At 42.0% G+C, this 17,036-nt stretch overlaps 1 protein-coding gene across 1 annotated transcript; it reads right to left on the minus strand.

Moving 5' to 3' along the window:
- Nucleotides 1-4,616: 4,616 nt before the first annotated feature.
- Nucleotides 4,617-5,547, minus strand: LOC141629425 (uncharacterized). The gene is made up of 2 exons (XM_074442430.1): nucleotides 5,305-5,547; nucleotides 4,617-5,237 (listed from the first exon to the last, which is right to left on the minus strand). The coding sequence occupies exons 1-2, from the start codon at nucleotides 5,545-5,547 to the stop codon at nucleotides 4,617-4,619; spliced, it is 864 nt and encodes a 287-aa protein (XP_074298531.1).
- Between the last annotated feature and the right edge of the window lie 11,489 nt (nucleotides 5,548-17,036).

Here is a 17,036-nt window from a genome sequence, read left to right on the forward strand (position 1 = left end):
GCATTCTCATACTATAGGTCAGTTTCACGATAAGATTATTAAGAGGCCGTTTTGTATCAAAATAAATTCAACAAATTATATAGCTAACCGCCCATACTATAGGTTAGTCTCACGATAAACTTAGTATGAAACCGTTTCATATCAAAATTTGTGATTTTATCTAATTAATATACATATGAATATATGATATGCAAATACCTTAGGACTATGACCAGAGGCGGTTATGAAGGGGGTGCAGGGGGTTCACCTGCATCCCTTTGTTCTGAAATATTTACTACTCCCTCCCAGTCGTCATAATGTTCCCCTTTGATAATGGCACGATACTTAAGGAAAAGTATTAAAATAAGAGTAAAAGAGTTGTGTGGGGTTGATGATAGGAGAGAGGGATGAATTATTAGTAGTTAAATAAAGAATTGTGGGCCAAAACATAAAAGAAAGTAATAAAATAAGAGTAAAAGAGTTGTGTGGGGTTTGGTGATAGGAGAGAGAAATGAATAAAATAAGAGTAAAAGTTTCTAAAAATAGAAAGGGGAACATTACTTGAATAATCCGTTTTGGGAAAGAGGGAACATTATAGTGACTGGGAGGGAGTAGTTAGTTTCAATTAGAATCATCAAATATCTAGTTGCGTAGTGGTTGAATACTTGGTTTGTATTTGTTTGGTCATGAGTTCGACCCTTGTGGCTATCATTTTTGTATTTTTATCTCATTTAATTTGGTTATTTCTTGGCAATAATCCATCCTAAGCCTCATCTTCTCATATTAATCTATCATAGTATTTAATGAGTTTGACCCTTGTGGCTATCATTTTTTCACTTTTATCTCATTTAATTGGGTTATTTCATGGCAATAATCTATCCTAAGCCCCCTCTTCTCATATTAATCTATCCTAATATTTAACTGAGAAAAATCTCATCTTTGAGGTCATTTAACTTGTAGTAGACCGACCCAATTTTTGACCTGATATTCCAGGTTTCTAAACAAGTGACTATGGGTCCCTTTCTTCTTTCTTCTTTCTTCTTTTTCTGTTTTTCTTCATTTCCTCTTATCTTCTTCTTCTTTCTTCAAACCCAGTCTCCCACCATAACTCATCCCACCTCACCATCTATAGTAGCCCTACCAAGGCCCATCACCACTCAACAACCTCCAAAATCGCAGTCGTAATTAACACCACATTACTTCCGCTAAACTCCGACAACACTTCGACACCAACAATTTTTGGTCTAACCAAACAAACCCAGAAAAATAAAAATTACAAATGTAATACCCCATAATTTAATAATTACTTATGAGAATAATTTATGTAATTTAAATAATTAACTAAAGGCATTTCTAATAATAATTGCAAATAAGACGTTAATTAAATAATAAAGAAAGTAAGCAAGTCGGGAATTGGACTTAAAGTCAATTAAGCCTTGGGCCGTGTAATATGGGTTAATGGGCTGATTATATTAGGCCTAGTATGAGTAGTAGTCGGGTTTTGAAGCGGGATTTTATAATAATATAATAATAATAATAATAATTAATGGTAATTTCTATAATAATTAGAATAAGGCAATAGTTTCCTAATTTGCCTCATATGCTCCCTAAACTTAGACTATAAATACATGATAAATCTAAAAAGTAATTCATAAGAATAGAAGAAGGAGATTTTGGAGACGGAAAAAGCAATTAGCGATAAAAGGTAAAACCGTCTTATAAAATAATGTATTAATTTTATAATTATTATAACTCGTAAAGTAGACTACCGTATGACGAACTAAGACCGTCACCATGACCGTGGAGGACCAGGGTGTGACCGGACCCACCATTGACCACCGTTGACCGGCGGCAAGGGGACTGTTATTTGGGTTTTCGAAGGGTGGTTGTGGGTTGTTGATTACACGTTGAACACGGGTTTGCAACCCCTAGTCTAACTCGTCTGACCTGGGTTTGGTAGGGTAGGGTCGTAGTGTTTAGTCGGTTCCAGTGGTGGTGTTAGGGTGGTCAGAGATGGTGGTTTGTGTGGGTGGTTGACGGGTTATCGTGTGGGTTTTTGAAGTTGTAGGTGTCGTGAGTTGCTGCTAAGGCATGTTATTGGGGGCCGTGTCATGGTGGCATTACTGGTAATCGGTGTGGGGTGGTGAAGCAGGTGGTGGTGGCTCGTGGTTGCTGCGTGGTGGTCGTGGTATGGCGGGTTGTTTACATGGGTTTGGACGAGTTGGTGTTGGTGTTTGTTGTTGCTGTTGAGTCGTGGGTGGTAGCTAGGGCGAGGTATGGTGGCCGTGGATAGGTTTCTGGTGGTGCTGGGTACAGGGGAGGACTATGGTGGCCTATAGTGGTGGTGGTAGTGGTCGTAAGTAGTAGTTTAACCGTTGAGTTTGTCTAAGTCGGGTTTGTTGGGAAAATATAGAGGAAAACTTAAACTTGATTAATAATGAAAATGTCATGCCTCTTAAATAGGCTACAAGTAAACAACTATCAAGCTAAAAACAAGCAACTAAATTAGTGGACAAGCCCACTAATATCTTAACTAACCAGTAAACAAATTAAACATGTGCTTATTGACCAATTAACCCACTACTCCTAAAAACATAATAATGCTAACAAACAAGAAACAGAAAGTATTTTGGAGCAACACTCAACACACCCCCTTGCTCCAAATTATCGTTAAAAATAGAATCACTGCGCTGCATCGGAAACATGTAAAACAAAGTTGCAAGTTTCATAAATATTACGCAGCGATCGAAAATGCTTTGGAGGTGTTCCATCGGATGAAGTTGATGGTGATGTATGTGAAGGACAAGTAGCACTAGTAGGACTTGAAATAATTGATTGTGGACTTTTGGGAGATGATGAGCTGCCATTAAAAGAACTATCAGAGGAGTTGTTGGCACTTCCAAGTAGTGGATGTTCATGATCATTACTTTCCACTGAAATTTCGTCATTGTAGGGAATTGGAACTGACGATGTTGGTGCTACTGCCTTGTCACTTTTCTGAACCCATATTTCCACTTCATTTAACTCCACTTCATTCGTCACAGTAACTTTGCGAGTTTCAGGATCAAATAACTTATACGCCAATGAGTCAGAATCGTACCCTATGAAAAATATGCCTCTTCCTCCCTGTATCATTCTGGCTAGTGGACAATTTATAAGCAATACAACCGAAAACTTTCAAGTGGCTTACCTTAGGCTTCTTATGACTCTAAGCTTCAAATGGAGTTCGATTAATTACAGCCCTTGTAGGTGAAATATTAAGGAGGTAGACTGCCGTTGCTACTCCTTCTGCCCAAAATTCTTTTGAAAGACCACTTGAATTCATCATAGTCCTAGCCATCTCGACCATAGTTCGGTTTTTACGCTCAACCACTCCATTTTGTTGTGGACTGTACGGTGCCGTGAGTTCCCTGCGAATTCCATTCGCCTCACAAAATTCTTTAAATTCCTTAGAAATGAACTCACCCCCTCGATCGGTGCGGAGTGCCTTATAAAACTCGCATTTGCTGTTTCTACCGTCACCTTAAATTTCTTAAAATAACTAAATGCCTCTGACTTGTTCCGCAAAAAATATACCCAACACATTCGACTATAGTCATCGACAAACAACAAAAAATATCGACAACCGCCAAACGACTCAACACTCATAAATCCACACAAGTCAGCATGCACAAGTTCAAGACAAGTAGAAGCTCTCCCAGACTTGCCTACCGGAAAATGACCTCTACTGTGTTTACCATACACACATCCTTCACAAAATTTGATGTCACTTATTTTGGGCAACCCGACAACCATATTTTTGTTACTTAGGAGTTTCATACTCTTCACATTCAAGTAACCATAACGCAAATGCCACAAATTAGACTCACTACATTCCTTAGCAACAAAGGCCTTCTTTTCGACACAATTAATATCAAGTGGAAACATCATGTTTTTAGCCATGTTCACATTCATGAGACTCCGACCAATTTTTTTGTCTTTTATAATGCAAGAATTATCATCAAAGAAGACCAAAAATCCACAAGACATTAATTGTCCAACACTAGGCAAATTAAGAGTCAAATTAGGAACATATTGAACATCACGAATAAGGTTAACTTTACCCTCAATCGTCTTGATTTCAACTGCGCCTTTGCCTTCAACCTCAATTTTCTTATTGTCTCCAAGTTATTTTCTTGGTTGATGGTTGAGGCCCAACTATTATAGTTATTTCTATTACGCTCCCTCACTCAAATACCCGTTGGGTTTGAAGAGTGGTTGGTTGTGCACCGGCGAACCCGTGACCTTCGGTCACACTGGTTCTGATACCATGATAGATGAACCATCTCAACCAAAACCTTAAGGTGATGGTTGAGGCCCAACTATTATAGTTATTTCTATTAACTGGCTTTGATACCATGATAGATGAACCATCTCAATGGTATCAGAGGCAGTGTGACCGAAGGTCACGGGTTCAAATCCTGGCAACCTCAAAACTCCTCAAAAACTTGAAGTGGAAACCTAGCACACGGTACGGGGGAGCCGGTGCACAACTAACCACTCTTCAAGCCCAAAGGGCATTTGAGTGAGGGAGCGTAATAGGAATATTTATAATAGTTGGGCCTCAACCATCACCTTAAGGTTTTGGTTGAGTTGATTCATCTATCATGAAACTCGTCTAATTCACGAAACAAAGACTTTGTACCTGTCATGTGGTTAGAACAGCCACTATAAATATACCACACACCAGTTACACTGTCATCAATAGATGAATGAGTCAAAAATAGGTGGCTTTCTTCTTGCTCATCCTCAACAAAATTTGCCTGATTTTGTTCATCCTTTTGCTTTTGCCAACAAAAGGCTTCTTTGTGGCCCGTTTTGTTGCAATAATCGCAGCGGTAAACATCATTAGATTGGCGCTGCTCATCACCGAATCTACCGCGTCCTCTGCCGCGATAACCGCCTCTGCCGCGATTTGCTTCACCTGAAAAATTTTCAGAATTCCTCCAAGATTCTCCTTTCACTGAGAAAGTCTTTTCTTCTGCCTTTTCATTAGACCTATTCATTCTATCTTCATGGGCCATCAAAGAGCTCATTAATTCATCAAATTTATAGGTAGATAAATCTCTAGACTCTTCAATTGCAGCAACAACACGATCAAACTTTGAGTCTAAACTTCTCAATACCTTACTCACACCAATTTCACTACTTATATTATCACCCAATGATTTCATATGATTCACCAAATTAGACACCCTAGATGAAAACTCTTGCACAGACTTTTCTTTTTTCATAAAGAGTGTTTCAAAAATCGCGACGGAGAGTTTGGAGTTTGACAGTAATTACCTTTTTATCACCCAAATACTCTTGCTTCAAAATCTCCCATGCTTCTTTGGAAGTTGTAGCTCCTGAAATTCTCGGAAAAATCTCATCATCCATTGCCATTTGGATGAACAAAAGAGCCTTAGAATCCTTCTTTCGGTTTTCCCGTAGTTGTGCGGAGGACTCACCGGGCTGATTTCCCTCAGGTTCTTCATACCCATTTTCAACCAAATCCCATAATTCTTGCGATTTGAACAAGGTTTTCATTTTCAAACTCCAAAAATGATAATTTTGACCCTTAAAAGATGGAATTAAGGGTTGAGAGGAGGATGAATTTCCGTTAATTGCCATGGAAATGATTTTTAGTGTTGGAATTTTTTTTTTTTTTTTTTTTTGATGAAAACACCATAAGGTGTTACTATAGCATAGATAAATCAAAGAGTACAGCGTTCTGAGCACTTGTCGGTAACGAGTCCGACCATTCCATACGACCAATAATCCTAGGTATGATATGAGCTAGGCAATGCGTTACACAGTTATTGACTCGACTAGTGTAAGACCATAAGACCGACTCAAAATCATTACAAAGGCTTAAAATGTCTTCGACAACTTGAGAAAAAACACTTCTTCCGCTCCGCTTTTCCTTAAGAGAATCAACTAGCTGCAAACAGTCACTTTCCATAATCACCTTCCGCAACCCTTTCGCTTTCGCCTCATTTAGGCCCTCCCACATTGCTACTGCTTCAGTAACACTCGGCTCCCAGTACTCCGTTCTAACAATAGCGATCCCCCACATCACCTCCCCTCCTTCCCCACGGCATACCATCCCCGTGCTTGTCCCTTCTCCTTCTTTTGCACCCGCATCCACGTTGATTTTGACATAGCCCCTAGGGGCTGCTTTCCACGCCTCCACTTCCTCCCCATTCCCACAACTGCCAGTCCTCCCTCCTCCTTTTCGCGAACAGCCTACTACTCCTTCCCCCTCCCCCTCGTGCAGCACATCCCAAACCCGTCTGACAATCCTCTCCGGCTCCACCTCTACTCCATCAAAAACAACCTTGTTCCTGTGCTCCCAAATCGCCCAACACCCCAAAGCAAACTTCCCATACTCCGCTCCACTAATCTCCCTCCACCTCTCTTCCACCCAAAGCCGTACCCCACTCATTCTTTCCTCCTCCTCCCGTCCTAACTCCAGCTGCTCCCACACCCACCGTGCCACCCTGCAATCTCTAAAAAGATGGATACTAGACTCGTCAGATAAATTACATAAGGGACAAAAAGAGGACTCACCTTTCACTCGAGCAGCGATGTTGGCTTTGGTTGCCAGAGCCTCATTACACAGCTGCCAGAAGAATAGTTTTACGCGTGGCCAGACCGGTACCTTCCAAACCTTATTCCAGAGCCATTTCAAGTTAGTCGAATCCGACTGCTCCGCCATATCGAGCCATTCCCCCGCCAACATACGATAAGCTGATTTCACCGTAAAAATCCCATCCCGCTCCCCACTCCAATACCACCTATCCTGCGGCCTATTTGGACTCAAACGAATATTAGTAATCCGTTCTCTTTCAAACGGCAGGAAAAGCTCATTGATTCGCTCCACATCCCAAGATTGCTGCTCCGTGATAAGGCTCGCTACCAACATACCATCCTGACCATTCGGACAAGGAGATATCACTCTACCCGTTTGTGTGTTCGGTACCCAAGCATCACCCCAGATTCGCGTGTTGCTTCCATCCCCTATCCTCCGACGCAGACCCTTCACCAACACTCCACGAGCCTCCATAATACTTCGCCAGGTGTAGCTGGGATTGTGCCCCATAGCGGCACCAAGGAAATCGCTCCCCGCGTAGTACTTTGCTTTCATCATTCGAGCCCACAAACTGTCCGGGCAAGTCAACAATCGCCAGGCTTGCTTTGCTAACAGTGCGAGATTAAATAACCGAAAGTCACGGAACCCAATGCCCCCACTCCCCTTTGGCTTACACATCTTTTTCCATGCAACCCACGAAATACCTCTCTTTCCCTCCTCATGGCCCCACCAGAAACGCGATATCATCGAACGAAGCTCATCACAAAAATTGACTGGGATTTTGAAAACACTCATAACGTAGGTAGGAAGAGAATTGGCAACTGCCTTTATGAGAACTTCCTTACCTGCCCTGGACAATAATTTCCCACGCCAACCTTGTAGCCTTTTGCTCAGCTTATCTCTAATAATATCCGTAATTACTTTTTTGGACCTTCCTATCACAGTAGGCAAGCCCAAGTATCGTTTCTGCTCCTCCACTTCCCCAACTCCAAGAATTCCCGCCACCCTATCCCGCTGCTCCCGTGGCACCCCTTGACCGAACGAAACAGTTGTTTTCTCAAGGCTAACCAACTGCCCCGAAGCCATCTCATACTGCCGTAGCACCTGGTTAATAATCTCAGCCTCCTCCACCGTAGCTCGAGCGAAGAATATACTATCATCAGCAAATAGCAGATGAGATATAGTAGGGGCACTCCTCGCTATTCGAATACCATGGAGTGTGTTCGCTTCAACAGCTCTTCGCATAAGATTAGACAGCGCCTCCGCACAGAGAATAAATAAATAAGGGGACAAAGGGTCACCTTGTCTAAGCCCCCTAGTCGGCCGAAACTCCTCGGAAGGGGAGCCATTAATAAGCACAGAGAAGGTGACAAGAGAGACACAAACCATCACTCGTCGTATCCACTCACCATCGAACCCCATAGTCACAAGTACCTCTCGTAAAAAGGACCATTCCACACGATCGTAAGCTTTTGCCATATCTAACTTAATTGCCATGTGACCATCCGCCTGTCTTGAATTTTTCATATGGTGAAACAGCTCAAAGGCAATGAGAATATTATCCGTAATTAGACGCCCCGGCGTGAAAGCACTCTGATTCTCCGAGACAATATCTCCTAAGAAAAGCTTCAATCGATTTGCGAGGACCTTTGACACGATTTTATACACTACATTGCAGAGGCTAATGGGTCGGAAATCCCGCATCTTATCAGGAGCCTTTTTCTTCGGGATAAGAACAATATTCGTTTTATTAAAATCCGACGGTGAAATCTCCCCTCTCAAAATTCCCAGGACCGTGGCAGTCACATCTGGACCGATAACATGCCAATATGACTGATAAAATAAGCCGTTCATTCCATCCGGACCCGGAGCTTTTAGAGGATGCATTTGGCTAATTGCTGCAACAATTTCGTCCTCTCTATACTCTTCCCGCAGCAAAACATTCATGGGCTCAGTGACACGCCCCTCCAGCCCCGTCATCACCTCTGCCAAATTCGTAGGCTCTGCTGTCGCGAACAACTCCTGGAAATAATTAATGGCAACCGCAGCTACCGCTTCTTCCCCCACCTTTTCGTTCCCAGCGTCATCAATTTTTTTTTTTTTTTTTTTTTGGTGCGAAAGAGGGGCAAAAGCCCCGAAATTAATTAGTAGCTATTACACGAGGGGTAGTAACCCCAAAAATGTCCTCCCTAAGGATAGGACGAAGCTCATTAAAAGGAAGATCTAAATGCGTAACTAAAGTACTTGATGCGACGCCCTTGTTAGCCATGAAATCAGCTGCTTTGTTGGCTTCTCGATACGTGTGCTCTAGCTTTACTCTCCATTGGGTATCTCGAATTAATTTCTTGCACTGCTTAACAAGAAATTTGAGATTATTACTTACCAGTTGGTCCTCATTTATCAGATTGACACAAGGGGAGTTATCCATGTGTATAATGAGCTTTGGTATGTTGAGTTCTTTAGCTCTCATTAAGCCGGCTAGGAGAGCTAGGAGCTCCGCTTTCATGGATGTACAGGACCCACACGAGAAGAAAAACGCAGTGATGAAGTTACCGGTCTCGTCACGAAAGATGCCTCCGCCCCACTGACCCGATTACCTTTAGAAGCTCCATCGGTATTTAGAAGGACCCACCCGTGAGGTGGGGGAAGCCAGCGAATGAAGATTTCAGTCCGTGGGCTGCGTGGTATGGGAATGAAGATGTTATGACGATCAAGGGCTTGTTTCGTATTGGTAAATTGCTGCTGTAGAAATGTCTTCGGGTCTAGTGGGTTATCGTTTTCTCTACCAAAAACAATATTGTTGCGCCACCTCCATATCCACCAACAAGTAATAGCAAAGTACATAGGCCAATCTTCTATGGAGGACTCAATATCATTACTTGCGTTTTTTGTCAGCCAAGTCGAAAAATTGGAGTTGAAGAAGAAATTGTTATTGCGGCTAATACCTACCAGTTCCCATAATTGCCGCGACACATAACACGAGCGAAGGAGGTGCTCAACTGTCTCCTCCGCATCATGACAACGAGGGCATCTCGGATCATCTCCCATATTTCTTCTTACCCGATTCGCATTAACCATTAAACGACCATGGGCGGCTAGCCAAATAAAGACTCGGACTCTTTGTTGGACTGGGAGGCGCCAGATGGAGCGCCAAACAGGAGACTCCGGGATTTCATCGTAATTGACTCCTTTTAAATATCCCAAAGCTGATTTAATAGTAAACTTACCAGACGAAGTGCCTTGCCAGTAGAGGGAGTCTTCCAAACTCGGATCAATTACTAGGGAAATGGATGCAATTTTGAGAAGTATTTCTTGTGGCAAGAAGTCAGCGAACAAGTCCCACTTCCAACCATTGGACTCGCACCACATATCGCTAACAGTAGCACCTAGAATATCTTCGGGAATAGGGCTTAGAACGTTATCGGAGAGGCACACACCATCAACCCAGTTATGATCCCAGAAGAGAGTTCGTCTTCCATTACCCACTGCGGTAGCCGTACCTCTAACTATGGTCCTAGACTGTGACAATATCCCTGCCCAGACATTAGACATGTTGCTTTTGGGTTGGAAAATGTCTATGTCACATCTGTTGTTACAATATTTAGCTCGGAGGACTCGCGACCACAAACTTTGAGGTTCGGCTAGAACTCGCCATCCAAGTTTTGTGAGGAAGGCTGCATTGGCTTGTCTGGCTGAAACAATTCCTAGGCCTCCTCTGGACTTCGGCTGTTGCACTGTTTCCCAATTAATTAAATGGATAGATTTTTTATTCTCATCCCCTCCCCATAAGAAACGGCGAGATTTCTTTTCAATTGTATCACAAATAGTACGCGGGATCTTAGCAGTTTGCATACTATAATTTGCCAAGGTCGTAAGAGTTGATTTAACCAACGTTTCCCTGCCTGCAAGCGACAACTTCTTCGTCGCCCAACCCGCGAGTCTAGTATTTATTTTGTCCTCTAAGTGCTCGAAAGTATGGCGAGTTACCCTACCGTTGATTGTAGGCATCCCAAGATAGGTACCAAGGTCTTCAGTTTCTTCAAAACCGAGGGCCATGCTCACGCGATTCCTAACATCTGTCTCGGTATTTTTGGAGAAGAACACTCTGGACTTGGCCGCACTAATTTTTTCACCCGAGGCCTCACAGAAATTGTCTAAAACATACCTCATAATAAGAGCTTGCTCCTCGTTTGCCTCCCCAAAAATGACCATGTCGTCATCAAAGAAGAGATTGGTAATAGACGGCCCATTCCGGCCAATAATAATGGGACGCCAGTTCTTATTACGGACCTCAAGATCGATTGCTTGCTGTAGTTTTTCTAAGCACATGACGAAAAGGTACGAAGAAAGAGGATCACCTTGTCTTACCCCTCGCGTTGGAGTAAATTGTTCAGTTGGCTCTCCGTTCCATAACACTTGCATTCTCGCTGTAGTCACACATTCCATAACAACGTCCACTAAGAGACCCGGGAATCCCATATCCTTCATGGTGTCATAAATGAAATTCCAACGGAGGCGATCATAGGCTTTTTCCAAATCGATTTTAATGGCCATAAAACCCTGTCGTCCCTTTCTTTTTCTCATAGAGTGAATAGCTTCTTGAAAAACTACGATATTATCCGTAATTTGTCTACCCTAACGAACCCGCTCTCGAGTCTCGAAATAATATGTGGGAGAACCTTTTTTATACGATTAGCTAATGTCTTGCTTATAATTTTGTAAGCTACATTGCATAAGCTAATAGGACGGAATTGAGAAATAACTTCTGGGGAGGTTACCTTAGGTATAAGTACCAGATGCGTATCATTGAGGCCTTCCGGCATACCTTTACCCTCCAAGGCTTTAAGGACCATGTTACAAAGTGATTCTGCCACCACGTCCCAATTTTTTCTATAAAAGAGAGCTTGGAAACCATCGGGACCGGGGGCCTTTAACGCTCCCATGTTATTTATAACCTTTTCTATCTCAAATATTGAAAGGTCGATTTAGCCATTCCCAATCACTGTTAGAAAAATCTTGGAAAATGTTCCACGGGAGTTTATCTTCAATAGCCTCGTTTTGCTCCTCTGTATAGAGCCATTTGTAGTAGTCAACCACTATTTTTTTAATCTCTGCCGGTTCCTCTGTCCAAGCTCCATGTTCGTTTTTCAAAGAAGTAATACGGTTTCGCCACCTTCTAACCAACGTGCTAACTTGAAAGTAAGCCGTATTCCGATCACCATCCTTAATAAATTCCATTCGCGATTTTTGATACCACAATAACTCTTCACGGTCTATAACTTCGGCAAGCTCCTTTCGAAGTCGTGCTTCTAACTTTATAAGGTAGGTTATGCGTTTCTTCGACAATTCACGCTGACACCCTTCAATACGAGCCATGAGTTCTCGTTTTTGTCTAAATATATTGCCAAAAACTTGTTGATTCCAATCTTGAAGTTTTGTAGATAAATTTTGGAGCCGTGTTGGAAACACTCCCTCTGAAGGCCAATTGTTCGCGACAAAATCCTGAAAATTTTCGTGGGTGAGCCAACACGCCTGGAAACGGAAAGGTCTATTGACTGCTGCTAGGGGAGCGAAGCCATTGGGCGAGATTAACAATGGGCAGTGGTCCGATTGTATAGCCGGTAGATGCTTGACCATAGCGTCCTCAAACATGGTACCCCAATCCGAGTTGCAGAGAGCTCTGTCTAGCCTTGCACTTTGCCTCGTCTCAACCGAATTGCCACGAGCCCAAGTGTGTGACGGTCCAGAGAAAGCTAGTTCTATCAACTCACAGTTCTCTATCCAGTTGTTAAAGTTTTCACACCTCCGAGCCATGTTACGATCGCCGCCATGTCTTTCATTAAGGGACCTGGTTTCATTGAAGTCTCCTGCGAGTAGCCAAGGACGATTATTTGAACGGGCAAAATTCTCCAATTCAGACCAAAGTTCCCGTCTATTTGAAGGGTCCGGACTTGCGTACACAGCTGAGAAAAACCAAGGATACTCTCCGTTCCTTGCCACTTCGATGGTAATAAATTGTGAGTGTTCGATAACCGGGGATACAGTGACCAATGAAGTTCTCCAATAAAGCCAAATACCCCCACTGTAACCCACCGCATTAACCCGGGATTGACCGTCATACCCAAGGATTTGTCCCAATTTGATCGCGTGCTCTGCCCCCATATGCGTCTCCACCAGTGCAAGAACAGAGGGCTTATAAGTCTTAACAATTTCCTTAATGGCATTGACTTTAGTCTTACTTCCGGTACCTTGGACGTTCCATACCATGAAGGTGATATGGGGAAGGTTTGGACACAAGTTTGGTATTTGTGTACTCATATGATCAGGTAAATAATCGAGAGATGATAGATAAGCACGACTTACGAGTTTGAGGATTTTATCAATACTCCATGGTATCGACAATTCCACTGTTAGATTCGAGAGACGTTCCCTCGCTACTTCGATCCTGATGTCCATCACTGGACATTCCGAAATCATCACCCCCATAAAGGAGCGGGCATCTCCGGCCAATCCGCTACCTTCAACTCGCTGTGTTGGGGTATCACTACTATGTGTGGGTGTTGCGGGAGGCATTGCGGTTGGGGTAGGGGGCGGTCTAGATAAGAAAAGTATGGATGGGGATTCATGGTTAGGTTGAATGTTGCTGGAATTTGGAATGACTGTTGAGTTTGCAGAGGTTGATTTTGTCTGGCGTGTTATCAAGGCTTCAGTTGTTGGATTTTTTGGAATTATAGGAAGATTGGTAATATCTTGTAGTGGTGAGGTATTATTATTTAGAATAATAGTAGAATTGTTAGAAAGATTATTTTTATTTTTTAGAATAAATTTGGTTGGATTTTTGGTAGAAGATTTATTTGCTAGAAGATTGGTTGTTTTTTTGGTCAAAGAGGATATTCTTTGATTGATTTTGGATTGATTATTGTTATGGGAAACAATATTATTTCTAATAATACTATCGGAATTCTGGGGATTTTTCGAGCTATTCGAGTAATTATAGCTTCCGATTGTTTGCCAAGATATCGAATCTCGTACTTGGATTTTTAGTATTATTTCCAAAATTGAAAATAGGGCCTGGTTTTCCCGGGTTAGCATCGGGTTTTTTTCTCGGAGGTTTTTTTACCATCATCCAATCTCCGAAGTCATCCTTTTCCTCCGGCCGTAGGCTGCCTCGAGCGAATTTACACTCACATTCGATCGGTGGCTTGTCAGTGCTTGCCCTTCTTCGCCTCGAGGACAGAATCGCATCGATGACGAATTTTTGGACATTGTTCTATCGAGTGCCCTAATCTTCCACATTTGAAGCATATCATTTTTAACCCCTCGTATTGAATACAAAGAGACTTTACCATTGAGGCGGAATTTCGATAAGAGAGGCTTGAAATGTCGACCTCGACGCTTAGCCTAGTGAATCGACCTCGCCCGCCAAAGCCGTATTCTTGTCAATGCGAATAACTTTTCCCACCTTGGACCCTATTTTCTGGAGGAACATCTCATTAAAGTATTCAACTGGCAGGTTTGGAATACGAATCCATGCTGTCAAATACTTAATATCGTCCTCTGAAGGGGCGAAGTTAGGAACCCATCGTCTGATTGTCAAGTAGTGGTCGTCTATCATCCAAGGGCCCTGCGTCATTACGAAATCGTAATCTTGCTTGCTTGTGAATCTTGCGACATAGTAATTACTAGTTAAATCCGTCAACGTAAGTTTACCTTTGATTGACCATTTTGCTTGCAATTTCCTCATTAGCGCAAGATAACCAATCTTTTTGTCGAACATCTTGATTATCAGAGAGTGGCGCCATGGTTTCCTAATGATTGCTTTCTCATTTTTTGTGAGACAGATTCTGGGACATAGGGCCTCGTCTTCGTCCTCCACAGAGTCATCATCATCCTCTGAATCGTCCTCGAGAACTTCCATAGACGGGTCTTCGAATGAACTGCTACCTGAGCCAAAGCCCTGAACCATGGCTCTGTATGAAACAGGGGCTCCGTTTGATTGAGTCTGACATTGGGTAGGATGGCCTCCTGAGAGGGTGGCTTTGGATTGAGTCCGCTGGTTTTCCGTTTCTGATGAGTTTACGTAAATTCATCCAAGTGCATTGTCTTCCTCTTAGCATTCTTCTGATGTGATTGTGGGGAAGAAATCATATTGTCATTTGGAGAAGAGATTGGGGCGGCCTCCGGAGACCGATCTTTGGTTTCGTGCATTCAAAATCTAGGGATTTTTTCTCTCTCTAGGATTTTTTCTCTCTCTAGGATTTTTTCAGGTTTGTATGTTCACCTTGAAAATTGAGTTGGGGTGGTGGGTCTTAAGAGGCAACATTACTTCCCAGCGTCATCAATGAGCATGCCAATGTAATTCTTTCTCTTTCGTTCCCCAGCCCTATTATGGAAGAAACTCGTGTTACGGTCACCATCTCGCAACCATAAAGCCCGCGATCTTTGCCTCCAATATTGCTCTTCTTGTCGTAGTAACTCCGCGATTTCCGCCACTAACTTTTTCCTTCGCTGCACTTCCCCTTCAAACCGAGTTCCACTGTTCAAACGTTCCAATTGCTTCCTCTTACGTTCCAAGCTCCAATTAATCTTTCCAATGTTGATTTTTTTCCACGCTTGGATTTCCTTGGCGCATTCATTAATAGCTCTACTCAGGTTGCCATTCCCCTTAGTGTTGGAATTTTTTGTTGTTTTCAATTTGGGGAAATAGCAAAAAAGAGCCAGAAAGAAGAAAAGTATGAGGTTTGTGGGCCTGATACTTTCACTTTGACAAAAAACAGTGTACAAAAGTCACTTTGCTAAACAAAAAAGAAGGCTTTCGTGCCTATGTTTCTCAAAAAAGATTCAATTGTTTTCTTTAAAAAATGGATCAACCTGGTATTTGCTCGGATATCACTTTGTTGGGAAAATATAGAGGAAAACTTAAACTTGATTAATAATGAAAATGTCATGCCTCTTAAATAGGCTACAAGTAAACAACTATCAAGCTAAAAACAAGCAACTAAATTAGTGGACAAGCCCACTAATATCTTAACAAACCAGTAAACAAATTAAACATGTGCTTATTGACCAATTAACCCACTACTCCTAAAAACATGATAATGCTAACTAACAAGAAACAGATAGTATTTTGGAGCAACATTCAACAGGGTTTTCGGTATTGGTGGCGTTTGTTGTTGTGGTTGCTAGGCGTGAAAGGGAGCCGATTGGGTGTTGCTACTGGTTGTTTGGGGGTGGCTGGCCAGGTAAGTGAGGGGGCGACTGTGGTGGTGTCTCACGGTGGTACTCGGGTTAGTAGGCTGCCGAGAAGTGTTTGTAGGTGTGTGGGGGTGTAGGGTAGACGTGTAGTGGGTTATGACTTAGTTTTTTATGTGATTATATTGTATAGTGGGGGTTGGGTTTATTTATTTGAGTCGGGTTTTAAGTTGGGTTTGACTCGGGTTTGTAATTGAATCGGGTTTTAATATCGCAACCCTTTAAAAATAATAATAATTAATTAATTTGACTAATTAATATAATTTATAAATTAATAATTAATAATGGAAGGTAATAATTAATAATTGATGAAAAAATTATAATATTTATGTTAGGTGAAGATTGGTGAAGAAATTATAGTCGGGTTCAGATTGCTTTAATTATTTCGATCCCTTGAGCTGCTTAATTGGAATTGCTTGCCAGGTAGGGATAAAACCTATTCAACTCTTATTTATTAATGTTCGGTATGGTGGATGATTTATAATGAAGTGAAATTGTTCATATGTTGATAAGTGGAATTGATAATATGTTGATAAGCGAATTGTTCATATGTTGATATTATCGTAATTGTTGGAAGGGACAATTATATTGCATTGTGTTGGTTGATATTAATAATTGTGATGAGGTGATTTAAATTGCATTCGTTTATTGTGAATGTGGAAAGTGTGAAAAGTTGTGCGACAGTCAGAAGTACGTTGTTGAGGGAGTTTGTACTCTGGGGTGATGGTAATATGTACGTTGCGAGGGAGGGGTACTATTATATAATGGCGGTACGTTGTTAAGGGAGGGGTACCAAAGTAATGTGAGCACGTTGTTAAGGGAGGTGTGCTAAGTCATGGAAAGGAGCACGTTGTCAGGGAGTTGTGTTATGAGAATGGAAAGTGGATTGTTATCGTATGTTCTTATTGTTAGTGCTAATTCCTACTCAACCTCGTGGTTGACTGTGTATTCGTGAACACCTGTGATGAACCATAATGGGGAGCAGATTTGACAGGTACTAAAGATTAGCTGACTTGAGAGCTTATGGGAATGCGTGAGGACTTAGCCAGTCTACCTAGAAGTCTAGACCACATAGAATATTTAATCACTTTATTTATTTCTGCTGCGAGTTGTAACTATTTTATATTAAGTTTTAGTCGGTTAAGTTGTAATAAACATGTAATCGCTAAGTTTTAATTTAAAGTACTTTGGT

The sequence above is a fragment of the Silene latifolia genome, chromosome Y (assembly GCF_048544455.1).
Source record: "Silene latifolia isolate original U9 population chromosome Y, ASM4854445v1, whole genome shotgun sequence".
Classification (NCBI taxonomy): Eukaryota; Viridiplantae; Streptophyta; class Magnoliopsida; order Caryophyllales; family Caryophyllaceae; genus Silene; species Silene latifolia.